Source organism: Octopus bimaculoides, chromosome 12, assembly GCF_046866305.1.
Source record: "Octopus bimaculoides isolate indiv1 chromosome 12, ASM4686630v1, whole genome shotgun sequence".
NCBI lineage: Eukaryota > Metazoa > Mollusca > Cephalopoda > Octopoda > Octopodidae > Octopus > Octopus bimaculoides.
In genome coordinates, this window is record NC_142939.1 from 3,307,318 (window position 1) to 3,323,646 (window position 16,329).

General features: G+C 37.4%; 2 protein-coding genes across 5 annotated transcripts in view; one reads left to right on the forward strand and one right to left on the reverse strand.

Annotated features, from left to right (window-relative positions):
• Window positions 1–4,789, reverse strand: part of LOC106882572 (zinc finger RNA-binding protein) — a 27,214-nt gene extending 22,425 nt beyond the window's left edge. For all 3 annotated transcript variants that reach the window (XM_052972064.2, XM_052972065.2, XM_089360689.1), the window contains exon 1: window positions 4,589–4,789. In XM_052972064.2, coding sequence (XP_052828024.1) covers window positions 4,589–4,678 — 90 coding nt within the window. In that variant the 5' untranslated portion in view covers window positions 4,679–4,789. The remainder of the gene's footprint in view (window positions 1–4,588) is intronic.
• Window positions 4,790–7,974: 3,185 nt separating this feature from the next.
• Window positions 7,975–14,955, forward strand: LOC106868244 (uncharacterized protein C3orf38 homolog). 2 transcript variants are annotated; one of them, XM_089360690.1, is made up of 3 exons: window positions 7,975–8,383; window positions 9,998–10,221; window positions 14,318–14,955. In XM_089360690.1, exons 1-3 carry the CDS (start codon window positions 8,260–8,262, stop codon window positions 14,762–14,764), a joined length of 795 nt encoding a protein of 264 aa, XP_089216816.1. In that variant the 5' UTR covers window positions 7,975–8,259; the 3' UTR covers window positions 14,765–14,955. The 2 variants fall into 2 exon arrangements, with proteins under 2 accessions (XP_089216816.1, XP_089216817.1); XM_089360691.1 differs by lacking the exon at window positions 7,975–8,383 and adding an exon at window positions 9,512–9,698.
• Window positions 14,956–16,329: the final 1,374 nt, after the last annotated feature.

The following is a 16,329-nucleotide window of genomic DNA, read 5'->3' on the forward strand; positions in this document are numbered from 1 at the left end:
ACTATTTCATGGGAAGTGCCACATAAAATCACCCAGCACACTCCGTAAAGTGGTTGGCATCGGGAAGGGCAGCCAGCTGTAGAATTCATGCTAGAACTGACCAGAGTCTGGTGCAGCTCCCCAGCTTTGGTCAAACTGTCCACCCCATGCCAGCATGGACAACGGATATATGGTGATGATGATGATGAATATTATAAACCATAATGAATATACATTATTTACATTTGATGGATATTTGTCCTCGTCTTGTTAACCACTATACCACATGCCCACGGGCATATGGTGCAGTGGTTAAGAGCACAGGCGACTAACCCCAAGATTCCAAGTTCAATTCCAGGCAGTGACCCGAATAATAATAACAACAACATTGAAAAATACCTTAGGAACGAGAACTCAAGTTCAGAATTTCCCCAAGACACCTGATGAAGGCTGGAGGGTATATCAGCCAAAACGTTGTGTTAACAACAAACAAGATGAGGACAAATATCCATCAAATGTAAATAATGTACATAATTCCTCATCTCTTAAATACAGAACTGCATAATGAATATATTTATTTAAGCACTTGACCTCTGTAGGATTAAAGTTGTTTTGCAGCTTTCATCATGCAATAATCATTTCATCATCATTATCATCATGTAAATCACTGTATATCTTTCAAGCCTTCTCTCTGGGAAGTAGAGTTTCACTTCCTTTAGCCTCTTCCAGGAGCTCATCTGTTTCACCAAAGCAATCTTCTTGCGCAGTGGCACTGGAGTGCCTCCAAGTTCCACCACTAGTTTCACGCTCTGTGGTGACCATTGTTGTGAGCAGTAATCCAGACAACTGAGAATGAAAGTTCTCCACAGGAGTAGCATAGCATCCTTTTTCTTGGTTCTGAATAATCTTAGAATCCATCCGGCTACTCACCTGCACACTGTTGCCATCTTGCTAATATGCACATGGAATGTTGCATTATTACTCATGGCACTACTCCATGATCCTGTGTATTCCAATTGTAGTCTCTTTGTGGGTCAACAAGTGAGTGCTTGAAACTCCTCAACATTGAGCTGCATGTTATTTTCATCGGCCAATTTGAATATTGCATTCAAGTCATTTTGCAGTTTCAGTTATGTCATCAAGGTCCTTGACTCCAGTGATACTTTTGTATCATCAGTATAGATAGTAGGAATGGCTGACTGTATAATTGAGGGCATATCTGAGAGAGCCACCACAAACAGTAATAGTCCCATTACAGTTTCTTGAGGGACTCCACTGCAAATTGATGTCTCCCCAGAGAGAGCACCATTAGTTACAACTGTCTGACTTCTGCCTTTTCAAAACTCATGCAGCAACTCCTAGTTTTCCAGTGATGCCAAGATCACATAGTTTGTGACATATCATCCGATGATCAATTTTGCCAAAAGCCTTAGCAAAGTCAAGATATACCACATCCACATTTGTGTGGTTGAGCTGTTATTTCAGTACTCAGTCATAATGCTGTAGAAGCTATGAGAGGCAGTTCCTCTCCAGACGAATACCATGATGTGTGTTTATGAGCAAGTTATTTTCTTCTTGGAAATGTGATCAGCCTCCTTCTGACGCTACAGTCCATCATCACCTTGTTAATATGTGAAGTCCGATATAGGCCTGTCATTTTTAGCATATGCTCTGCTTCCTCCTTTATGGACAGAGCATATTATACCTTCCTTTAACAATTTGGGAAGTTTACTACATGCAAAGAAACCCTGAAAAAGTATCTGCAGTGGTTTTTTGATAGCTTTCTTACATGTCTTTAAAAGAACCAGAAATCCATCCAGACCCATTGCGGAGTTCAATTCATCTCATCAATGGCCAATATTACATCTTCCTCTTTTATGTCGATGTAATTGAAGAGTGCCCTTTTCCCATGTAGATCTGCGGTGATGATGACTTATCAGGCTTGCTTCATCGTCGTTTAATGTCCGCTTTCCATGCTAGCATATTTGCATATTTCCCAGTGAAGAGGTGAAGACACTTTGGAATTGTTTATTTAGCACTCCACTTATCCTCTTGGAGTCCGCAGTTAGCAAGCCCTCTTCTTCACACAGCAGCAGATTCTTTTGCAAACTTGTAGGAGCCCTTAAGATTCGTTTTCATATTGTCCACTGCCGTAGTTTCTCTGACAACCCTTTACTTTCCCTAGAGAGTCTGAGTTCATTTTCAATCTTCAAAAAGCCCCTTTGAGGAGGGATTTCTCGCTGTTATTAAGTTAAGCAATTGGAACTCTTATTCTCTGTTTCAGGGGATTGTTGTTTTTGGATGCAGTGACTCTCTTCTCTGGAACAAATTTAATGCATATGGCTCGCATTTTAGACAAGAATTAAGTTTTATATCAATGCTTTGCAGAGAGTCACTTTTATGCCATTTTGCAGAAGTATGTTTTTCTGTTGACTCCCAGTCAGCCTTGTTAATGTTCAGATTGGATAGAATTTGGGTGCCGACTGTGTGGAATACAACATTAATTAGTTAAAAAAAAACCTGTTGTATAAATACATATATAGATATACATGTGTATATATCTATGTGTCTTTGTGTAGGTGTTTGTTCCCTGTCACTGCTTGATAACTGGTGTCGGTTTGTTTATGTTCCCATAACTTAGTGGTTCGGCAAAAAAAACCCATTAAATAAGTACCAGGCTAAAAAAAAGAAAAGAAACAAACAACGAAAAACAATAATTACTGGGGTCGATTCCAAGTGGTATGCCCCAACATGCCCACAGTCCAATAACCGAAACAAGATAAATTAAAACACACACACAGGCATTAGCTAGCTTGTGTGTGTGTGTGGGGGGGGGCAATAGGGGCGGCACTTTTGGGCCTGCTATAGGCAATGTGTTTTTAGTGGGGTCTGAGGGGCAGCAAACGGAAGTGCCGCTTCGAGCTGCACACACAAAGGTTTTTTTCAGTTTCCATCTCCCAAATCCACTCATAACGCTTTGGTTGGCCCAGAGCTATTGAAGACATTTATCCAAGGTGCTATGGAGTAGGACCGAACCCGAAACCACATGGTAGGGAAACAGACTTCTTGCCACATGGCTGACCAAAGCATAGTGAATGAATCTGATAGACAGAAACTGTACCAAAGTCCATCGTATATGTGTGTGCATTTTTTTTTATTCGTCTCTCACCACTTAACCAGGGTACATTTGTTTACATCCCCACCGATAACACAGCAGATCAGCGAAAAGAGACCCTTATAAAAAAAATGGGATTGATCTGATCTAAAAAAAAAAAAAAAGGAAAGAAAAAACCCCACCTCTTAAAGAGATGTGTCCCAGCATGGCTGCTCTCAGATGACAGAACTAAGTAAAAATGTTGTCGGTGTGACGAAGGATGACATATCTGTAGTACTTATTGAACTACGAGTCCAATGTAGATATCACTGGACCTATTTGATACTCTCCAACACTCAAACCCTCCCTTTCTCATCCTAATCACCCGAGTTCCTTACTTCTCATCTTAAAACATATGCACAAGGGACACTTCCTCACTTCTACATGTATCCTATACCCTCTACCATTACGCTTTCTAAACTACTTTGACGAGCCACTTGGTAACATCCATCCATCAATCACTCTCTCCAATTATCTACTTTTTACTATCCGTCACTCTTTCTCTTACTTCTACCGCCCTCTCACCCTAAATACAAATATTTCTATTGCACCTTTTGTTCCACTCTCCTACCTATGCTTAGTTAAAGAAGGCATAGATTGGTAAGGATTTCAAAAATTTATGGCGTACAGGGCAACACCATATGTGTTGGTAACACTATAATTCCGTCCAAGACATTGTAAAGTGGCCGATGAGAGAATATAAATGTAGAAGTGGAAGGGAAAGTCAAGGACATTGTAATCTTCCCCAGTACTAGTGCCTCGGTAAATGCACTCAGTACCCTCGCATGAATGGAGCCGAGAGGAATTTTAGATCTAAACGAGACAATCGAGAGTGTTTAATAGTGTAACTATGATAAAAATGTGCTTAGAACATTGTATAGTGTTGAGTGGTAAGACGTGTATACACATCCAGTAGTGGAAACCAAATGAAAAAGTGAAACTTACGAGCGAGTCACGGTCGTTTGTCTGGAAGAGCAGAAACGATCCGTCCAAACCATACCAGCATGGAAATCGGACGACGTGAAACGATAGATTTTATACATACATACATACAAACACACACACATATGAATGCGTGTATATATATATGCGTATTAATATATAATATAAACATTTAATGTATAAATATAACGAATATAAATCAATAAACTAAGAGCACGTTGATACATAAATACAAATAAGAATAGTTCAATAAACATGCTAAATATATATATATTTAAACACCATATATATATATATATATATATATATACATATATATATATACACACACACAAATTTATAAATTTTTTACAATCAATATTGATTTCCTCGGAGCTAATCTAAAGTATACACACGCGTGTATATATATATATATATATATATATATATATATATATATATATATATATATATGTATATACAGGCGCGCGATTAAGAGACTGAGAGATATATATAAAGTCAAAGTATGATTACCAGTGCAGCAGTCATTTCGTTGGTTTTTTGTGGAGAAGACTTTTCTTGTGATTTTTTTTTATTTTGTCCTTTACCTCGTTTCATTGTCATTTTGTAATAAATTGTTATTTTAGTGTCAAGGTAGAAGAATATGAAACAAAGAACAAGACGAACGTGCTAGAAACAGCGGCAGAGTGTGATATATATATAATATGAGACAATGAGAGAAAGAAAGAGGGTGAGGGACAACGTGCGAGATTCCTCCTTTGCTAATAAGAGAGAGAGAGAGAAAGAGAGAGGGTGAGTGAGTGAAGGAGTAAGTAAGTAAGGGAGTGAGTGAGAGGATGGAGCGCGCCCAATTTCTGTTCACATGTGTTTGAGGAGGAGAAAAATTGCGGTTGGTCGATTTGCTGCTGTTCTATCATCTGATCCTACAATTGCACGCTTACGTTAAATAAATACACACACACACACACATATATATATATATATATATATATATATATATATATATATATATATATATATATATGTTTATATTTATCAGAAAGTAATTAGTTAATTCTACACTTGTCTGGTTGTTAATTAACAACAAAGCAACATATAGTCTGTTTAGTGTAATTGTTACATGGACATGGTTCTTTATTTCACAATTACATCCTTCCGTTATAGAAATTCTTGGTAATTCTGTATCGTAACCGAGTAGATTTTAATAAAATGATCTTCAGAATATTGCTATTGCAATTTTGAATTATGATATTAATTTAAAGTTAGTGCATAAATTGAGAAATGCAGCAGAAACGGATAACGGAACACGGACTATTTTTCATAATCACCAACAATAAAAACAACACCGTTTTTAGTTAATACCTTCTGGTTATCTCCCTTGTAAGAACTCTAAAAAATGTGGAAAATGCAATTAAAAATGTTAATATGTGATTCATGTAAATGTATATATGTATATATGTTCACACGATCAAACAAAAATAACCTACTTATTATTTTACGCATCAAGGACGAAGTAGTGCAAGATGAAAAATTAGAGACATAAGTCTTAAACAGAATTCCATTCATAATTTCAAATATGAATTATCACTTTGCTAATACTTTTATGTTTCCTTTGTTCTGATAACAAATATTTTATTTTCTACAGTATATTCTTTAATAAGTTGACTAAATTTTATTGTTGATTAATGAAAAAAAAAATTTTTTTTATAATGTTTAATAACCTACTTTTAAGCGTTATTCGTTCCTCTAATTCAGAATAGCCAAGTTTATTTTTGTACGTTTGTATTTTCTATCATTTTCATTGTCACATTTATGTTCCAAAAGCGAAAACTCGCCGCCATGCTGCGTGTAGTTTGAATCAAAAACTTCAGAATTAAAATAAATACCATACATCGATATATATAAAAGTTTGGTGATGCAAACAGGAAAAATAGAACTATAAAGTTAGTGTAGGGTGGGCGGGGCAGAATGTGTAATATTTTTGCACTTTTGACTTTGAGTAAAAAATACATTTTTTTAATAAAATGTATGTACAAAAATTATATCAGTTAAATAGTCTTCTCAAAATGCATTGAAAACACTGTAATATATTCAGAACACTATTTCAGAAAATTATCACCGTTCGCTTTGAATATATAACAGACAAATTTTGTTGGGGCAAAATGAGTAAGACAAGATAGGTAAATTTGCTTCTTCAATTCTCCGAATTTAAATTTGAGAAAAGACACATACACATCAATATCCATTCTTAGACATTAGAAATATTAAAAACGAAAATTTAAAATATCTAGGTCAAATGTAAGAGGTGCATGGAAAAATGGCACTCAATCGAATCCAAAATCTCAAAGTGAAATATTCGGTGCTAGTATAGTATGCGGTCTACCACGTTGTCAAACAGTATAGCCAGGGTTCAGTTAATAAAAGGAATCCAATTTTTCCATTATACGGACATTAACAATAAATTAAACTGTAAGCTGAGCCTGAGATTTTAGAACTAATATTTTTCTAACCCAAGACTACAACTGTGACTCTAACAGGAAATCTAAAAATACAAAAAACTGACTGATTTAATATGTGCCACGAGGTGTGTGGAGCCATAGTTTATCATGTATGATGAGAGAAGATAGATAGAACAAACGATAACCCCATTCCGATCGACGGAGCAAGATTTGCTGATCGACGAAAATACAACTTCTCTAGTTCTGATAGTGACTCAGCAATTAGGGCAAGGTCATCAGCATAGAGGAGCTCCCAGGGGCATCCCATCTTGAATTCCTGTGTTATTGCCTGGAGGACTATGATAAATAGGAGGGGGCTGAGGACTGAACCTTGGTGGACCCCTACCTCTACCCGGAATTCTTCACTGCACTCGTTGCCAACCCTCACCTTACTGACAGCGTCCCTGTACATGGCTTGCACAGCTCTCACTAACCATTCATCTATCCCTAGTTTCCTCAGTGACCATCAGATAAGGGATCGGGAGACCCTGTCAAAAGCTTTCTCCATGTCAACGAAAGCCAGGTACAGAGGTTCATCTTTGGCTAGGTATTTCTCCTGCAGCTGTCTTACCAGAAATATAGCATCAGTGGTGCTTTTTTCCTGGAACGAACCCAAACTGCATCTCATCTAAACTGACTCTCTCCCTAATTAGTTGGGTTATGACTCTCTCCGTGACCTTCATTACCTGGTCCAACAACTTGATACCTCTGTAATTGTTTGTGTCCAGAGCGTCACCTTTACCTTTGTAGCAATTGATTATGGTGCTGCTACACCAGTCATTGGGTATGACTCCTTCATGTATCACCTGGTTAACTATACGGGTGACTAGGCTATAGCCGACACTGCCAGATATTTTGAGCATCTCTGCAATGATTCCTGATGGGCCGGGGGCTTTCCCTGTCTTCATACTCTTCATCGCTTTATCTACTAAGGTAATGTCAATTAGGATAGCTGGTCCCTCTGTTGGGTCGACATTCGGCAGACTCTCTTCCTCTCATTCATTCTCTTTATTAAGCAGCCTTTCATACTGGCGTCTCCAGACCTCTCTCTTTGCAGCCTCATTTAGTTTTAGGGTTAGTGTTGGGGAAAAAAAGTCAAAACTGAAGACGTTGCGGGGGCGAGAAAATTTCACAATGCCGACTTTTGGCAATTTTCCGGAACCTCCGTATCCGAAAACGGGGATTTTTGGCAAAAAAAGTTACAAAAATAAACAAATTTGGGAGAAAATGGGGTGGTGGGGGGACAGGCGGAAGTCTTTCCCAATTCTTTTTTTCAGAATCATAATCTCCATGTTTTTCTACGTATTTCGCCAAATTTTTTTTTTTTTAAAGTGAAAATTAAAAAAATGGGGGAATGGGGAGAATTAAAATTTCAAAATGCTTTTTTTTTTGTAGATTCGGAAACTCCGCCATCGATATAGTGTGTTCCCGTCAAAAAAAAAAAAAAAAGCAAAAAATCCCAAAGTGAGTGCGGTCCTTGATATTTACTTCCGTGGGAATACCACACTTGAAGTTCTTCGAAATTGGTTTTATGTTTTCTGTAACCTAAACGAATGCCACCTGGCGGTTAACGAAATTGTGGATCTCGAGTTACCCCCCTTACATTTTCTTGGAAATAATTCAGGATGTGACTGGTTCCTCTTTAAATTATTCTTCTTTGTCGATGGAAGGAATTCAGAACCAACAATGAATTTTACAGAAAAGCAGAAAACAGGTTGTCGTGAACTACTTAACCAATTCGATTATGAAGTCATTCTGTCGCTGTCGAACACAGTAACTAGAAAATCTATTTCTGTGGTCAGCAGAAAAGGTAGAATTCTTTATTTACATTCACTTCAAAACTATCCAACTATCTCGTCAGGGGATCATGTACCTGGAAATAATAATAATTATAGTTATAATTATAACACTCTAAACGTTTTATTTATTGGAAGTTAATTAAATTTCTGGTTATAGAGTGGCGAATCGTTTCGTATCCAGAGAGCGCTTAGGCGGACTCCAGTGACCGGGGGTTATATATATATATACATACATATATATATATATATATATATATATATATATATAGTTTTAGGGAAATTTTATATATAAATTTGATTTTAATTTAATTTTAATTTTTAATAAATTGATTTTAATTGAGTTTTTACCTGTAATTTGATCCCTAATATTATATATATATATATATATATATATATATATATATATATATATATATATATAAGTGAATGTGCGTGCGTGTTGCTTGTAAGATATTAGCGAAAAACTACTTTATACAGAATGTGTTTATGTCATTTATGAAGCAGCCGTGTGTCGCTGATTGATTACATATTTCTTTCATTATTTTATCACGTCTGTCCACCTTTCTTTCGTTAATTTATTGCATTTTGTTTTTACCCCCAACCAATTCCGGCACTGTCATGGTATTAGCTGTAAGAAGTGAAAGTAGTAAAATCTGACAAGGAACGTTACTGCTGGTTTGAGTTGATTCTTTGGCTACTGACAGCTAATACCATGACTGGCCGGAGCGAGCTATATGTCTGTCTGTCTCTCTCTCTCTATCTATCTATTACTCGAAAGTTCGCGCGTCCGTGCTAGCTAGTCGTGAGTGGTCGATCCTATTATTTTTTAACTTCAAACTTCATTTGTTTTCTATTTTGATAAATTCTCTCTGTTGAAAATTTTTATAAATAATTTGCAATTTCAGGAAATATGTTTTTATATTAAATTTGTGTTTTCTACTCACGACTAGCTAGCGCGGACGCGCGAACTTTCGAGTAATAGATAGAGAGAGAGAGACAGACAGACAGACAGACAGACGTATAGCTCGCTCCAGCCAGTCATGGTATTAGCTGTCAGTAGCCAAAGAATCGACAGGCCAGCAACAGACAGGCAGACAGGCAGACAGACGTGAGCACTTTCACTTCTGACAGCAAATAGCATGATAGTGCCGAAAAATGTTTTCCGAACAGAGGGGAGCGGAGTTTCGAAAAATTCCCATATCGGCTTTGTTTCTTCGCTAAATTTTCTACATATCAGATCGCCGGATCACCTATACCAAAACGAAAGGTCACCTATGCTTCAGATAGTGTAGGTTTTGATTATATAGGAATTTGGGCACTGTCATGGTAATTTATTTTTTTTCTTTGAAAACTGAAATCTGTATATATAAAAGGCGGGATGTGTGTTTGTAGGTGAATGTAATTCATGAGTCTAACCAACATTACTTACCTGAACTTCACCCATGGACTCTGCTGCATGGAAATAGAAAGAGAAACCCTTTGTTAAAGATGTAACTATGCCTTTAACAATTTCAGGTTCCTTTCTACGTCTCACTGGAAAGGAAGAAAGTAATATAAATGAATAACAGAACAATTTTTCTGTAATTAATGCAAATGTGATTTATTTATTTTTGTTTACATTGCAGAGGCTATTGAAGCCATCCTCTCGTTTTCTATGTCAGCAAATGAACTTTTGGGCCGACAGAAAATCACACGAGACTTCTTGATGCAGTATCTTTTCAGCCAACGTCTTTCAGTGTCTGGTAATTCTTCTAAACAGGAATTAATTTCTCGAATTTTAGAATATTGGTCTGGAGAAAAGATTTCTTATCCTGCAATTCAATCCCCAACCAGGGAACACACCCATTGGGTAATTTTCTGACCTTTTCTTTTTTTTAATTTTCTCTAATTTTGGATGAAGGTCAGCAATTTTCAGGAGAGGGCTAAGTCGATTACATTAACCCCAGCTCTCCATTGGTAATTATTTTATTGACCTCGAGAGGCAAAGTTGACCTTAGTGGCTTAGCATTTTGTCTGGCACATTAACAGTTTTATCAGCTGCCTTCTTTCTTTTTTTAATTATTGACTGTCAGCTACCTAATCAAGACTATTCATCATACCTCAACATAGTGTACAACACATCCCACCTCCGAAACTCTTTGATATACTTCAGTTCATCTAACTATTTAGAGTTCTCCCAGAGTTTTGCAAGCTGTCCCTGGCACTAGATCTGCGTCACTCTTGATCCATCTGAGACAGCTAAGCACAAGACTTTGATGTGTTTTTCTTTACATCCCCTACACAACAAAACTACATAACAGCCCCAAACTTCCAGGTGGTCCACACGCAGGTGTACCGTACCTATACTAGTGAACAGCAATACCTAGAGGAAAGACCTGACTGTCACCAACTGGATAGTATTTACCCATTTTTAAAATACCTTCAAAACTGCCATCTGCAAAGCAAACATTAGTTTTGTATATCACACATCCTGCAAGTTCTTTCCCCTCCTGAAATTCACTTGGTCCTTTTGACTCAGAAACAAAAGATTATCCACCATCTTTGTAGAATTCTCCTATGCATTAATTTCCAATGAAGAGGGCTCTGTAAGCAGTGCTCACATTTGTGTAGAAAACATTTGCACTTGCTGTCACTTTTTTTTACGGCTCTGTAATTCACATTCTTTGCAATTACTCATCCAAAACTTCCTCTTTTCAGTCAAATGTCATATGTGTTCAGCATTGTCCTACCTTCAATATATAACTGTCTCAACTTGACTAGGTACACTGTGTCTCATCTTCACTCTCTCTCTCTCCTCTCTTTCTACATACATACATACATATGTACATACATGTGTACATACATATATACATACACACATATATTTATACATACATATATACATACATACATACACATTTATACATACATACATACATACATGATGACCATCCACTTGTGACCGAGGAAGACCATTGCTGACTTTTAGGAACATTGTGCGCTGTACGACTAACTTATATTTTGCGTTTGCAGCTCCGTTGGTGGCTAATGAGCCCTGCTCTTGACAAGCATACACGACTGCAAACATTGCAGACCAAGCTTTCCCCATTCACTACAACCAGCAGTGTGATTACGAGCAGCATGTTTAAGTTCTTCATGCAGAATATGTGCTCTCTCAGAAGTGTCGACCCCCTCCTTAACCTGTTTCCTCCATCTGTGGTGATGACAGGTATTGTTCTCCCAGTCAGTTTCCTGCTTAAATCGCAGCCTTGGTTTCTGCCAGGGTCTCTTTCCATTCACAAGTTCCCCATAGAACATCTGCTTAGGGATCCTGCTATCTTTCATTCTAATAAGGTGTCCAGTCCAACATAACCGGTGCTTGTGCACCATCGCCTCAATACTCAAGATATCAGTTGTCCTCAGGACCTGTGTGTTTGGAGTTTTTAAGGTCCAGCCAACATTCAGAATGTGTCTGAGACATCTCTGATGAAAGTGTTCAAGGACCCTTACATGACGTTTGTAAAGGGTCCAAGTCTCGCATGAGTAAAGGAACAATGTCAGTACTCATGCATGTTACACAGCAATTTTTGTTTGCCTTGTAATGCCATGCTGAGACCAGACACGAGACTGGAAGGAATTAGTTGCTCTCTGCAGCCTGAAAGATATTTCATCATCCAGGACACAAGAACGGTTGAGTCTGCTGCCCAGGTAGACGAACTTGTCTACCACTTTCAGAATTGTTCCTTCAACCAAGATAGCTGGTTCCACATGGATTTCCTGGTGCAGGTTGGAACATTACAACGGTCTTGTCCAGGCTAATGATGAGTCCAAATGCTTTGCAAGAAGCAGAAATATCATTCATAAGTATTTGCATGTCATCCACTGTATGAGTGACTAAGTTACAGTCATCTGCGAAAAGAGGTCACAAATAAGAGACTGGAAAACTTTTGAATTGGCGAAGATTAAAGAGGCGGTCAGAAGATCGATACCTGACAACATATATTCTCAGAGAGCTAACCTTGGCAAAAGCATGAGTAAAAGCAGCAGCAAAGTACAAAGAAAATAGAGTTGGGACAAGGATGTCACCCTGCTTGACATCATTCTCTACAGGAATGGGTCCCAGCATGCCACCACCAACATTGACCCAAGCCTCCATCCCATCATGAAATGATTTAATTATAGATACAAAGTGATCCGGACATTCAAGTTTGCCAAGTATTTTCCATAGCAAGGCCCTATTCACAGTATCAAAGGCCTTCATTAAATCAATGAATACCTGGACAAGATCCATATTCTGCTCATAGCACTTCTCCTGCATCTGTCTTGCTGTGAAAATCATATCCATTGTCCTTCTACCAGATCGGAAGCCACATTGAGATTCAGATAGGACATCATTTACGAGACACCCATTCAGACGAGTAAGAAGAATATTTGCCAGAACCTTGCCAGCAGCTGATAGTAGAGCAATACCTCTGTAGTTACCACACATTGTTCTGGCTCCTTTTCCTTTATATAGGGGAAGAATAATTGCATCCTTCCAGTCCTTAGGGATTGCACCATCCCTCCAGACTGCACTAATAAGTTCATGAAGGGACTGTGTGATGTAATTACCACCAAATCGCAAGACCTCAGCACAAATTCCATCCTTGCCAGGTGCCCTACCAAGATTCAATTTACTTATTGATGTCATTACTTCATCTATTGAGGGTGTAGAATTTAAGGAGCCAATGATAGGTCTTTGTTGCATAGTATCAATCACTGTTTCATCCACAACTGACTCATGGTTTAGGAGTTCAGAGAAGTGTTCGATCCAGCGACCTGTGATTTCTGTTGATTTAGTAAACAGGGTGGAAGACTCCTTGCAAAGCAAAGGAGCTGATGTGGAGCTCTTAGGTCCATAAACTTGCTTCATAAGATGGTAAAGCTTCTTGCTGTCATTTGCATCAGCAGCAGTCTAAACATCACAAGCAAGATCCTCCCACCAAGTGTTCTGCATCTTTCTGAGAGATTGCTGCAGTCGTGATTTTACACTGCTATAGTGGGCTAGATTTTTTTGCTGCACAACACAAAGTCCTCTGTGCAGCAATACATTGTGGGCATGGCACTTTACAGCCAATAGTCACTGAACTTCAGCATCATTTTCATCAAACCAGTCTCTGTGTCTGGCAGTAGTATATCCCAGTGTTTCAGCAGCACATTGAAGAACCTGGTCTCGAAAATCTTCCCATGCTGCAGTATTTTCAATGCTGGATAAGTGAGTCTGAAGCTCTTTCCTCAACGCAACATCATATATCTTTTAGACATTTAGATGTTGAGGAATGCCAACTGGCCCTCTTCTCTCTTTCACTCTAATCATCATCCAGAACTTTGCTCGTACCAGACTGTGGTCTGGCCAGCATTCCAATCCATGAAAGGACTTGACATTACAAATGTCATGGATGTCATGCTTGCGGATAATCACATAATCCAGCAAGTGCCAAACTTTAGACCTTGGATGCATCCTCATTGTGGCCAGAGGGGACTAGCAATATATATATATATATATATATATATATATATATATATATATATACATAGATACATACATACATGCATACATACATATATATATATATATATATATATCATCATCATCATCATCGTTTAACGTCCGCTTTCCATGCTAGCATGGGTTGGACGTTTTGACTGAGGTCTGGTGAAACCGGATGGCAACATCAGGCTCCATATATATATATATATATATATGTATAGTCTCATCCTATATATATATATATATATATAGTCTCATCCTATGTATATATATATATATATATATATATATATATATATATATATATATATAGTCTCATCCTATATACTGACTCACTCTGACTATATACACTGTCTTATCCAGTCTATACACCCTGTATATTATCCTCTTCTCTATATACACTATTTGATATTTCTCTTTTTGTTTTTATTCCTAGGTAAAACCAGAAACCCAACCAATTCCTTCTGGTAGTGTGACACAATTCGGCGAAACTTTTGCATCTTGGTTTTATAAAATGTTAAACTCACGAACGGAATCTAGTCTGAGAGATCAGTTTTGGCCACAATGTTCCTTACATTTACAGTTGATATCTGAAGCAAAAAACGAAGAAAAGATAGAGGGTGCTGACCTGGTAGCATGTAGACTGAAAAGATTAGTAAGTGAAGAGAACTTGTATTTCAATGCCAACGTAACTGGTGGTGTGATGAGTCAAGCTGAGAGTACTGGTATTGTGTGTGTATTGGTTCATGGGACAGTTCACAAAGGTGATCAGTGTTTGGGAGTTTTCGAACAGAAATTTGCTTTGCTCAGGGATCCTTCATCAGAAAACAACTGGAAAATTACTCGTGTTTCGCTAAAAATTTGTGCCAAACTGTACTATTAGAAACTTAAGTTTTTGAAATTCTTCTGGACATGTAAAAAAAAAAAAACAAAGAAACAAAAACCATTTTGTTCATGACTAAAATTGATGCAAGGAAATTATTCCAAATTAAAACTATCCATTGAGACTGTTGCCAGATAAGCAGCTTCTTATAAATGCTCCATTGAACATCAAATTAAATGTTTTCTACTTTTCACATGTTTTTCTATTTCATCATCATCATCATCATCATTTTAGCATTTACTTTTCCATGGTTGGATGGGTCACATGGAATTTGTTGAAGCAGACTTTTCTATTGCCAGATACCCTTCCTGTCACTCACACTCACTCACCTGTTTCCTCGTGTCCAGATATATTTTCACTTCTGTTTTGGCATGGTTTTTACAACTGGCTGTCCATGTGTCTGTCCCTCTCAACATGTAACATAAAGTCGACTCTTTCTTTACCACAGTTCCACTCAATCAAAGGGACTTTTTCCTTGAAAAAAAACAAAAAAAAAATAAAAAAGCAAGTATCCTGTACCCTCTGTAGGGTTGGAAAGAATATCTGGGACTAATGCAGTTTCGAACCTCTCCTTGAAAAACGCATTTTTTTGAAAAGTTTTTACAGATTCCTATAGTTTAGATGTCGGAGATTATGAATATGGACCCCCCCCCAAAAAAAAATTTGGAACTTTTTCGAAATTTTTTTCCGCTGTGTTTTAGATGACGGAGATTCCAGATATGCAAGAAACCATGTTTTCGAAATTTTAAATTCAATAAGCATATAGATATGTGTATAAAGAGATAAACATGAATGCCTTCCTGGGGCTATAAACAACAGTAACATCATCTTCTATTGGAGTTGACAACGCACCTCATCTTGAAAAATGCATTTTTTTGAAAAAAATTTTCAGATTGTTAGGTTTTAGATGTTGGAGATTACAAACGAATATGCAAAAAAAGAAATTAAAAAAAATTAACCCCCCCCCCCCAATTAAAATTTTTGATCTTGTTTACTTTAAAGAGATCATAGCGAATTGACTAACATGCAAATCGAAATTAAATCCAGACAAAATTTTTTTTTTGCATATTTTTAATCTTTGACATCTAAAATGTAGGAATCTGAAAAATTTTTTTTCAAAAAAAACGCGTTTTTCAAGGAGAGGTGCAAAACTGCATTAGCCCCAAATATCCAGCCACAGAAACGATGCCAAAGCAGGCATTGGAGAGTGTGATGCAGTCCACCAGTTCATTTGGATCCTGTCAAACTGTTTCAACCCATCTTACGTAGAAGACAAATATTAAATGGTTATGATGATGATGATGACAATGATTCACCACACATACGCACACACATAATGGGCTTCATACAGTTTTTGTCTTCCAGATTGACTTAAATTACATTGGTAAATGCTGGAATACTGTTGGACACACTTGCTTAAAGTACTGTGCAGTGGAACTGAACCTGAGACCATCTGGTTGAGAAGTTAATTTCTTTATAGCGTCGCCATGTTTAAACACTGAGAATCGGTGAATCCAAGCAAGATTGTTGATGGAACTAACTTTTTCTGATAGAGTCATATTCTT